The 12,548-nt window shown below is 42.0% G+C and overlaps 1 protein-coding gene across 3 annotated transcripts in view; it reads right to left on the minus strand.

The window, feature by feature from the left end:
* LOC137434485 (uncharacterized) overlaps window positions 1-12,548 on the minus strand; it is a 73,478-nt gene that overhangs the window by 5,635 nt on the left and 55,295 nt on the right. For all 3 annotated transcript variants that reach the window (XM_068127538.2, XM_068127536.2, XM_078785586.1), the window contains exons 14-16: window positions 2,696-2,852; window positions 390-590; window positions 95-178 (exon numbers count right to left, since the gene is read on the minus strand). In XM_068127538.2, the coding sequence (XP_067983639.2) occupies window positions 95-178; window positions 390-590; window positions 2,696-2,852 (442 nt within the window). The remainder of the gene's footprint in view (window positions 1-94; window positions 179-389; window positions 591-2,695; window positions 2,853-12,548) is intronic.

Genomic DNA, 12,548 nt, shown 5'->3' on the forward strand with positions numbered 1-12,548 from the left:
GATGTGATGTGTTTTTTGGCCATCCCATGTAGCGGTCTGACTAGGTTAAAGATATACGCACACTTGAAGGAGGAGTGTGGTTTATGTCAAGTACCTCAGCGCACTCCACGTCTATCTCGACTGTTTGTATCGTTTCACCCAGAAGCAGCTCCTCATCGAAGACTTCTATCTGGGGGCACTGGGAATAAATGCAGCAGCACAATAAGTAGTCTTACTAAATCCTGGAGTCAAAAAACCTTTAGCGCTCACATTATATACATAATCTGTCAAAAACCAATGATAAGAAATACCAACAACAAATGGTCAAAAAAAACCATAACCACCTTAGGACTGAAATTTGTGTCTTCAATATTATGATTCACCACAACAGTAGTCTGATGACCAATTACCTCTTCAATGAGCTCTACAGACTGTGAGCAAGCCGTTGTCATGGTTATGGGGCTTGGTGAGCGCAAACAGGCGGGAACAAAGGCAGGAGCTTGATCCAGCCTTTCTGACAGCCCTGGATGAGGAATCATTTCTTTGCTTACAGTCAGAGCAGGTGTTTCAGTGGTAAAATTCTGTATTGCAGCCTTGCTTTGACCCTGGTCCTAAAACATAGGCGAAATTAAACAGGCAGTGTCAGGATAGAGTAATCACAACAATTGTTTGTAACAATCTCGATTAAACATTGTCATCGATGAAAATGAGAAAGGGGTGGGTTGTTATGGTTGGGCAAGTTATTAGGGTTGGGGGGTGGTGGGGAGGAGGGGGAAGGGAGAAATAACAAGATCTGCGACATCAAAACCAAAGTCGGACACATCAGGAGAGTGTTGGGTAGAGGGGCGGGAGCAGGAGAGTTAGGGGGAGATGTAAAGAAGACTCCAACGTACTCCAAGCCCTTAAATATTGTGGGGGTTACATTCATGAATAGTGCCACGATATTTAAGGGTTTACTGTATTATGCATTATGCCTGGTGTTGGCTTAGCGGTTAGGGTGCCGGTTTGGGATCCTTGGATCCTGGGTTCGAATCCCGGTCGATCGCTGAATTAACGCCAGGGGGGTTGACTTAGCCTGTCATCCTTCCGAGGTCGGCAAATTGAGTACCAGCTTGCTGGGATGAATGATCCCAGTGTGTACCCCGGTTTAGAATAGGTACACCGTATCCCTGCGCATCGAAAGAGCGTGACCAAGGGTTGGCGTCAGGAAGGGCATCCGGCCATAAAAACATTACCTCAAACAGGGAACCATGATTGTCATTGGGCCCGCAAGGCTAACCCTCGCTCTAGCGGGGAAAATGGCCTTAAAACGATCATTCATTCATTCATTTTCACTGTATTATGCAAGACTAGAACAATGAGATTGTGTCGCCAATATGCCTCTGCAATGCAACCGTGTCACCAATAGTCCCACAACGGGTATATGCCCTCGTTCATTGTCCTAAAAATAAACAAGTTTGATTTAAATCCCTTCAGCTGTTTTCAATATCACATTTTCACCAGCCATGACAGGTTTCACATCGATCGGTGAAGCGGTTTCGGAGAAGGGATTTTTTTTTAATTATCAGCTTTCAAGCTAATATGACGGCCACACCATGTGACATATGACCTTAGAAATGTACACTCTGCATATGTATGAGTAGGGATCACGTTTGTGAAGTTTCGTGTTGATCGGATATGGTTCGTTTTTCTATCCAAGATGGCTGCCAAACCACGTGACCTACGACATCATCATTTTCAAACTATATGCACAATGGTGCTAGATGATATTTGTAAATTTTTGCATCGATAGGGTAAGTGGTTTCAGAGATATAAATATTTCATATTTTCCTTCAATCCAATATGGCTGCCATACCATGTGACCAATTATGTTTTTGTGATAATTGTTTAATCGCCATGCCTAGTCAATGACACACGTAGTAAAGTTTCGAGTCAATCGATTTGGTGATTTGGGAGAAGATGCTTTTTTAAGGTTTTAGGTTAGATCCAATATGGCTGCCAAACCATGTGACCTATGATGTCATAAATTTAACATTTCAATACAAATGGGTCATAGATCATGTGCATCCAATTTCAGATTTTTAGGATAAGGAATTAGAGGAAAACATTTTTGGCTGGTATACCACTTCACCTATGATGTCATAATTATCATGCTTTTATTCCCCATTGAGAGTACTTGACAATGCGCCAAGTTTCAAATGTTTCCATTCAGTGGTTTCCGAGAAATAAAAAAAATTAAATTGCGTTTAATCCAAGATGGCTGCCATACCACGTGACCTATGACGTCACAATTATCTTAACATTCTGCATAGGTGTCACTCCTACCCTGAAAGTTTCGTCTCAATTGGACATGCGGTTGCTGAGAAAAGCGAGGTTTAGCCCGTATGGACGGACGGACAACCCGAAAACATAATGCTTCCGGCCACCTTTGCGGGCGGAGGCATATAAAATAAAAACCAAAAATGTAGACAAATAAAAAGGGGTCTGGGAAGTCCTCAGGGAAAAAAACAACAAACTCCAGAGCATTTTGTCGAAGAATACAAATTATGGGGTTGGGGATGGGGGTTCCGCACATCTAGTGTCCTTTGCAGTAAAGCAATAAATGAAAATGCCTATTGTGGTCCTTAAGGTTTCTTTTTGTGAGCAAAAGTGTGAAATGCATAAGACATTTGTGCCATGGATGGAAATATTCCTGCAATGCCAAAGGTAAACATACCTGCTTTGTGCTGGCCTTTCCTCTCTTTGCCTGGGACACATTTGCCCCTGGTTTCTGAGCATTCTTCCTGGCAACGTGGGTCGTGCAGGGCCTTATCCGGGTAGTTTCGGGTACAGGAGTCAAAACAGTCTCGACGGCCTTTGAACACTGCACCGATCTAAACGAGAGGAAAAGCAAAAGCGATGCACATATTCAACAAAGCCACAACAAAGTGAGAGAAAGGAAGACTAAAGGGTCGCTTTAAGAAAAACATTAACGCTGGGAAAATAGGGGATTTATTAGTCGAGTGCACTGCCTCGATTGGCAGTTTCTTGTGACAACCTGATGATACTTTTACACCATGGAGGTGTCGATCTGCCATTTTACATCCCCTTACCAAAGTGCATTGTGTACACACATTGGGTATGTCAAACTGAAGAAGCGGCAGCATTCTGAGCGCCAAGACGCACCGACATCTATTTCGTTATGTTAAATGGGCTTATACATTTTTATCCTGGTGTTGGGCTCGCGGCTAGGGTGCCGGCTTAGGATCCCAGGATCCTGGGTTCGAATCCCGGTCGATCGCTGAATTAACGCCAGGGGGGTTGACTCAGCCTGTCATCCTTCCGAGGTCGGCTAATTGAGTACCAGTTCACTGGTAATTCCCTGTTTGTCGCTAAAGGCGGCAAAAAAGGGTTGGCGTCAGGAAGGGCATCCGGCCGTAAAACATTGCTTCGAAAAGGGGACCAAAAAAACAACAACAACCACGGTTCCCGAAAAAGGCCAACCCCCGCTTGCGGGGAAAAATGGCCTCTAAAGGTGGTTTTTATACATTTTTATCATCTCCTTTTAAAGCAATTGCAATATTTTCATTGCCAAGCGCTTCACATGCATATACGCGCTCGCATTTCCAGGAAATGTTGAAAGTATTCCTGTTGTTCTTTGATGAGTGTTCCTGGATACGTTTGTGTGACATGCATCAATGTCAATGAGTTTGTGTGAGACTAAAACCAACTGGTTGCTGCTGCTGTTTTTTTTTTTAAATCCGAATAACAACCATTTCTTTGCTGATATAAAACGATTAATTATTCATGTAAATGTGCTTTAATAATTCTGTATTCGTAAAACTAGAAACACCCAATCCCTCTGGGAGCCTTGACAAGCCGTCTCCCTCTCTCCTCCGCAAGGCGGGTGGGGGGATTTTTTTTCCTTGTACCCACGACCTGACCCTGGGTACTACCAACAGTCCAACACGTATGCAAATTTTGGTGGAGATCGGGCCAGCATTAAGGACGTTAAGCTGGGTGTTCCATCTGCCGGCATAGATCCCATGGTATCCTTCACGAAGAGTAGGTGAGCTATTGCCAGCACTCTGAACAAATTACAAATTCCTGCCCCGACTTCCTGAGCTGGTATGGTGATCCCACCAGGATTGGAGCCTCGTCACAGCTTCGACAGCACCAATGCTCTGCATAGGACAATGGTGCATCATGACGATGATGATGAGTTGGAAGGAGGTTAGTGTGGCGAGAGGTTATTTTAACTGTGCATTGTGTGATACATGACCCATGGATATAAATTATGGAAATGAGGATCAATGGTTTGGGGTAGCAAGATAAAACTGTAATGAACAGTTTTTCACTTTATATTTTCATTCAATTTATTTATTTCCTTCCTCAGATTCAACACGGTACAATGCATAAAAACAGTGACAGAAGGGCGGCACAGGTCCCAGAAATCAGATTTCTTACATTGGGCACACCGTATCAAAGACACAAAATTATACACAATGATACAAGGACTGATTCCATAAACTGATAAAATATAACTGATAAAAATAAAATATTCCTTATAAATTTCTAAATTTAGAAATTTATTTAAAAGATTGAATTAAAATTAAATTAAAATTAAATTAAAATTAAATGAAATTAAATTAAAATTAATTAAAAAAATTAAATTAAAATTAAAATAAAGAATATATTAAAATTAAAATTAAATTAAAATTAGATATTTAAAATATTCAAAATTTATTTCCTTTTTCAGATTTAACACAGTACAATGCATGAAAACAGTGACAGAAGGGCGGCACAGGTCCCAGAAATCAGATTTCTTACATTGGGCACACCGTATCAAAGACACAAAATTATGATACAAAATTATGATACAATGATACAAGGACTGATTACATAAACTGATAAAATATAACTGATAAAAATAAAATATTCCTTCCAAATTTCTAAATTTAGAAATTTATTTAAAATATTGAATTAAAATTAAATTAAAATTAAATTAAAATTAAATTAAATTAAATTAAAATTAAAATTAAAATTAAAATTAAATTAAAATTAGATATTTAAAATATTCTAAATTTATTTCCTTTTCAGATTCAACACAGTACAATGCATGAAAACAGTGACAGAAGGGCAGCACAAATCCCAGAAATCGGATTGCTTACATTGGGCACACCGTATCAAACACACAAAATTATACACAATGATACAAGGACTGATTACATAATATAGACAATAAACCATGGTACAAAATCAGGTAGTTATACAAAATCAATTTGGAATTCGAGCCAACACAGGAAGAATGCTTTCCAATCGGAGCAGCTGTACATTAGGTTGTGAATTGTAACATGAGATCAGTCAGATATTTGTTTAACATACGTGTGAAAATTTTCAGCGAGGTCGAATATTTTAAGCTGTCTGTCAAATCATTCCAAATGTTATAGTCAGGTTTGTTATGTAATTTCGTTCTTTTTTTGTGGAGATTAGCAAAACTATACATTTTTGGAAAGCTGATAGCACCAGGAATCCGAAAAACCATGTTTCCATTTGCGCAAATTTTTCTTTGGCGGCCATATTGGATTTTCAAAATGGCCACCATCGGAAACCTATTTTTCGCGATATCTCAACATCCGAACCACCTAGAGTGCTGATTCCAACACCTATACCCACATTTTTGGGGATGAGGAATCACATGAAGCCATCTAAAATAATCTACACCTACCCTGGGATACCAGGTGGCAGCCTACAGCGGATTTTCAAGATGGCCACTTTCAGGAAACATGTTTTTTTCTGAATATGTATACCACATTGAGTGATGTTTCGCTACATTGTGGCACACGGATCATAATTATGAAACCACATCCCTCATATATCCTAAACAGGTGATTTATGTATTCAAGAGGTAAGTATATATAGGGGGGGGCCTGGGGCATCAGTCACTTCAAGTTTTTGAAAAAGTTTGATTTTTGGTACCATTTTGAAGCTTAGGGTCTAAGTAAGAATTTTGGTCCGAGTGGACAAAGATCACATGGAGTCTTCATACATTCCCGCCATTTTCCAAGATGGCCGCCATCAAAATCTAATACTGACAATATCTCGGAAACTAATCAACCTAGAAACATGAATTTGGTGTCTATACCTAGGTTTTCATGGTCAAGGAATCCAATAAAACCATTTCTGACTACATCAGAGTATTTATTTGTCCCGAAATGGTAAATTACACAACAAACGTTATAGCAGAATTTAACAGAATTATGCATGTTAACAATTAAGCACATACGAACGTAAATTCTATAAAATACCATGAATATAAACCGAACATTCTATTTTCATTGTTCTTAGTGATATTTGATTGATTAGGTAAGTGCAACTAAAAAATCATTACTCATTCTCACAACCATCATGGTCATTTAGTTGGGACATGTGCACTTGCATAAACGTGAGCACTTCAAGTCAGCTTTTTTGCACTTGCATGACGAGCAAGGCTTTGTGCACGCGCATTTTACGTCTAGATCAAACACATCCCTGGCAAGGGGCAACGTGGTCCAGATGGGAACCAGTTGGCCATCTTTTTCCATCCATCCATGATTGCTTGGGCTTGGGACTAGTGCCAGTGGCTCGTGCGCTGTAGTCCAGATGCTCGCCTGGAAGACACTCCTTTTGAGATGTTGGTCCAGCGCATCACTTGTAGGGGGTATTCTTTCCACATCCCTAGTCCTGTGACAGAAAACCCTCATTCGAACAAGGTCAACGTTGGTGTCATCAGTGATAGGTGTGTTGGAGTACATTTTGCAAACAAAGTGACTCACCACTTCCCTCAACTCTGGCGATGTAAGAAACGGGGTGCTAGCAATTGTCGCAAACTCACTCAAGAGGGGTGGAACCTCATCTTTCCGCTTGAAGCAGTATCGCTTGCCCTTGAATTTGAAAGCTGACGTGCTGTCTGATCCAGTGAATGCATGAAAGAGAGCCAAGGCTTTGCACGTTGTCACACCCAAACTTGAGGCAATGTTGTTGAGGGAGATCATTTTGACTGTCTTTCCTGCTTTGAAAGAAATCCAGATATCTGACTCCGGATTCACCGCCTTGATGTGGTGGAAGTTACACAGAAGTATTACGACAACGTCTGTGTCGCCAGTATAGACCATTCCCAGTGATGAATATTGGAGGGCATGAAGAAGATGTACCAGGACACGAGTGTCTGCCTCCTCATGATTACATCGTCCCATGGGCGGTCCATTCCCTGCATTGAGGACTTGGTCACCAGAAGTGATATAAACCTGTTTGCCATCTTGGAATGGTGTTTGCACAATGCTTGTTGACAGGAATGAGAAGAGCTCTTTTTTATTTTCGGCATTAGCCAAAAAGTTTTGCCAGTTTCCAGGCACTTTGGCAGAACCAGATACTCGCTGTCGTGTGCCTGTTCCTCGCTTTTCTCTTGTGGTCGCTTTGATTGACATTGTGCGATACTGATCCCATACAATATCCACTCTCGCTGCTCTTTTCAACTCATGCTGGATTCTTGGGCAGAATACTTTGGTGAAATATTCATCAAATGTTTTGCCTTGGACAGTTGTGCCAGGAAGAGAGTGGATCAGTGCACCACCATCAATAACGATGACCCCATAATCATCTGGTGCGACGAGCTCCTCATCCGCGGATAGTCCGGTACTTGCACTTGCTTCCATAATGCACGCCAATAAATCTGACTTGGTGCAAGAGTTGATGGACCCATCAGAAGCCAGTGCATCTGGTGATGAGGAGGATTCGTGACGGAAAAATTCCTCCAAATTTCCACCCCGGCTATCAACCATAATGAATGCTTGTCCATACAGCTCTGTATGTTGTTTGAAGTGCTGCACCTTCTTCTGAAGTGCTGTCTTTTTTCGAGTTTTCTCCTCATGGAACAGCAGCAAGTTGTTTTTCTTGATCGGAGCTGCCAGAGGTACATCATTTGAGTCCAGCACATTCTTCCGAAAGTGGTCATACTGCTCTTGTCCTCTAGATTCTAAGACACGGACCGATGTGGCGGCAGACTTGTCAACACACACTTTATTGTCTAATGTAACTAGTTCTGCACTACTCTCTTCAAAGGGATTCCCTCTGCTTTGCAGCACATCCATGAGATTTGTGACATGACGCCTAAATCGGTGCTGGGATGTACTTCCTTCCTCGTGATGAGGGAGCTCTTGATCTTCGTCGTCATCTACATCAGTGAATTGCTCTAGAACACGGCTAATTTCTGGACCAGTTGCAATCCAGCGTTCTAGCATCTCAGGGTTCTCTGTGATCCCGATCACTCCCCCAACCCCTTTCACCCGTTTGTTGGCCTGCTCGTGTGCTTGATCAATCGGAATGGAAGAGTAACGATGATTGCTTCGACTTATTGCCCAGTGACCTGCTTCAAACTCCTCTTGGATGCTAGATGGAAGACTTTCAAGGTCTCTGATGAATACGGGAACCCACCTTGCATAATTCTGGTGATCAAGTGCAAAGAACAGAAGCACAAGGTTTTGCAGAGTAGCCACCATAAGTTTGAACTTTCGCTCTCTGTGTGATCTAATAAACATGAAGATGAGCTGTTCATACTTGTGAATGAGTAACCAGAACTGCACTGTTGGTTTCTCTTTGCAAGCTACAGAGACCCAGTCGTCGAAGGTCATTTCACTTCCGCCGTCCTCATAGGCTCGTTTCAGTAGACTATCGAGCACCACAACAGTAATCTGGTGAGCATACCGTGTTCTCATTGGATCATTTGCTCTCAAGTAAGATGTCGCTGCAGCTACTGTCAAGGCAATGCCAGCCTCTGCAAAGGCTTCAGGCCATCCAGACCCTCGTAGGAAATCTCCCATAGTCGCCCACAAAGCCATTTCGATGTGGAGCCCTCCCAACATCACCAGAAACGTATCTTCTCCAAAGAGTTCAGGAAAGGTCCATTGCATTTTCTTGGCAATATCAAAGAGTGGCTGGTCCACTGCCATGATTGGGATTTGCTGTGGGTTGAGGAACTCGGTTGTTTTCTTGACCAGGTCCATTCCATGTCGAATCATTTTTGGTGTAGCTGCTTTATCACGGAATAGTGGTAGCATGGCTTCAATACATTTCTCTGTTGATCCCACAGCATCCGATCGAGAAGCATGATATGCCGACCACATAATTGGAGGAACAGTTTCACTTTCAAATTCCATTTGCATATTTTCCTGCACCATTTTCATCCAGGCCTTTTCATGGTGTTCCTCCTTGTCAAATGACGCCATGGACTGTGGCTGCACGTCTTTCACAGGAGGTTGGGTGACAAGATTCCGGCTCATAGGTGGAACAAACGTGTACAGAGGAGGCAGCATTGGTCCCTTGGTGCTTGATGCTCGTCGATGGAAGTCGATTTCTATAGGTTCTTGGTCCAGCCCTGGGTTTTCTACTGAAGGAAACTGAAACATGGAGATACCTGTTCCATGAAATGAGGATGTGGCTGTTCTGGACGTAGGATTGTGATCTAGATTGTCAAGGGCTGCAACCGTAAAAATCTGCTGACGAAGGTTGCTAGGACAGACTATATCAGCGTTGGCATGTGCTCTTTCAGCAGTAGCTTGTGCATATCCAACTTCAATGGTAAGCACTCTCTTATATGACACGCTAAGGCAATACTGATGTAGCAGTTGTACCAGTTTCTTGCTCCTTGTTTGGGAATGCAGTTTTAAGGCCAAAAACACTGCAAGAGGAGGCTCACATCTCCAGTTTGCAGGAAGAGAAGTGATGTTCAACATGGTTAGTTGACTCATGGAGAGAACTGTCCTGGAATTGTCTTGCATAGGAGATGATTTAGGACCAGTAAGCAGTTGACGAAAGAAATATTTCAGCTTTGTTGGAACAGCAGATTCCTCACAACCTTCAGGAAATGACCCCTTGAAATTGAAAGCAGTATCATGATCCAAAACTGCTTTACGTAGAATTGATGCTGCCAACAGTAAGGTACGTGATTCTTCCTCTGGTGTCTGGCTTGCGCTGGAGATGATTTTTCGAGCTGTCTCTGAGCAAACAAGGAATACTCGATTTCGGATCCCTTTTTCTTCTGTCAGATGTGGGAAGTGTTCAAGTACTCTCTCTTTCAGGCGTGTGCAGTTCACTGTCTTACCAATCTCATGCTGTCCCAACCTTTCCGTCATCATATCTGTCAAATCTTGGAGAGCAAAGATTCTACGTCCTCCAGCAATTTCTTCACTGACGAATTGTAGTAGCTCATTTTCTACTGTGATTTCAGTGTCTTGGGTGACTTGACCTTGTTTTGTACTGATTAGCATTTCATAATGCCGACGGTTGAATTTAGTGTAGCAATATCGATGATAGTTAGCTTCAATAGCTACCAGATCTCCTTCTGCAAGCCGTGCTACAATGCGATCCTCTCCCAATGAAACTGCTTTGTCATGGATGTTCTCGGTGAGGGAAACTTTTTGGAATGAATGGTCATCTTTACTCGTTTCTTCATTACAGAAGACATAAATTTCGATTAGTTTCTGTGCTAGATCTTCTTGGTCGTTTTCGTAGAGGTGGCAAGCCTTTGGAAGAACGTGTTTTTGCCCGGTCAAGTGCTGATGCCTTGTACAACTGACGACATGTTTTGTGCCAGGATGCTCGATTTGCTTGCATAGATCCTTCATCTGGAAGTTCCAAGTTTGGGTGAGGTGCAGCATCAACATCTCGGAATTGATTTACAAGGCTGATAATATCTTTGTATGCCTCCGCCCTACGTACACCAACTGGGTTGTCAAGAGGACAGACAAGTTCTTCGTTTGTTTTTTCTTGGCAGAGGACACACAACTCACAGTTCGTTGTCTCAGCCATCACACTAGCCTGGAACGAAAAGAAAATACATGTAAGTATATAATAACCAAGCATAATCAAGTATACATGGACATAACATAACACAAAAATCTGACAAGTAGGGATTCAGCAGAAGCAGTTGCACATACATATGAATTATCCAAACCGATTTCCAAATATACAAAATGTATTCATGTGTGCTGACTTATATAACACAATGGCTATTGTATTTAGATATTTGGATACATACTGATATATCAACAGATATATAATGCGACTAGAAAATGTGCTAATGAGTTCGTGTACTGCACAGATATTCCAGCAAACAACCTAAGCTGATTCCATGATCACAAAGGATAAATGTGAGATCCTAATTGCCATGGTTATTTTTCTACTTTTGGGGAACAGAGATACACCTACTGATTTAGAGACATAACTGTTTGCTTCCCTGGCCATAAAATTCTAGGCATGGACACCAACAGCATGACTGAAGGTTTAGTGGTTTTGGAAGTATAGCCGATATAGGATTTTGGTGGCGGCCATCTTGAATTTTACCATTTCGGGACAAATAAATACTCTGATGTAGTCAGAAATGGTTTTATTTGATTCCTTGACCATGAAAACCTGGGTATAGACACCAAATTCATGTTTCTAGGTTGATTAGTTTCCGAGATATTGTCAGTATTAGATTTTGATGGCGGCCATCTTGGAAAATGGCGGGAATGTATGAAGACTCCATGTGATCTTTGTCCACTCGGACCAAAATTGTTACTTAGACCCTAAGCTTCGACCTGGTACCAAAAACTAAACTTTTTCAAAAACTTGAAGTGAAAATGAAAATTTGTTCATGGTGGGAACCCCACTAATAGAGATGAGGCTATACAATCCATAATTATACATGTAATAATTACTTTTATTTGAACATAGAATATTTCCCATAGATGAAATTTTATCTTTGTCAACATTCATCAACATTTTGTCCTCATAGGTTTTCAAATGTCCTCATCACTGTCGTCAGAGCAGAGAACAGGTTGACAGTCATCGTCGTTTTCACATTCGGAGCTGCACAAACACAAGTCTGTGCATGCCAAGTCATTGGCACGGCACGAACACCGTCTCGATGAGCAGTCTCCTTTGCACTGACATCTGACCATCTCAAGTATTGCTTTCGGTGCTGGTGGTACATCTGTCATTAGTGGTTTCAATTCCCCATCGTTGTCCTTGAAGTAGCCATGTTGCTGTGGATCCAGGAACACTTGATGTGCGATAGTAGCCTGAGCCCATACCCTTGCCTGAAGATGTACACGATCAACATGCTGATTTAGAGCCCCTAGCGTTGGAGGTAACTTGTGACTTTCAGTCATGTGTTTACAGAAGAGGTACCAGCGCAACTCCGGAATGCTGTTGATACATATTCCCTTTGGTACGTACACTGCACATACAAATCTTGCCAAGTTGGACATCTGATCTGCGGTCACATCTGCAGCATCACCGAGCATTCTCATGGCCTGTATCACGTCACTATCGGCTCTGACGAAAGCTTCAAACCATGTTGTTTTGCCTATTCGCGAAAACCGTCCAGTATTGTCTGCTCCTGTGAATGTGTGGAATGCTGGCAATGCCTTGGCCTTTTCGACGCCAAGATTGTTCCAGATTGGTTGTACTTGCACAAGGCCCGACACAAGGGAGACAGCAGTGTTTTTGAGCAGAACATCATAGTTAGCTATGACCAAGACCAGGACATCCGTATCAGGAGAGAAGAAGGT

This window comes from Myxine glutinosa, chromosome 10 (assembly GCF_964187855.1).
Source record: "Myxine glutinosa chromosome 10, kmMyxGlut1.1, whole genome shotgun sequence".
Lineage (NCBI taxonomy): Eukaryota > Metazoa > Chordata > Myxini > Myxiniformes > Myxinidae > Myxine > Myxine glutinosa.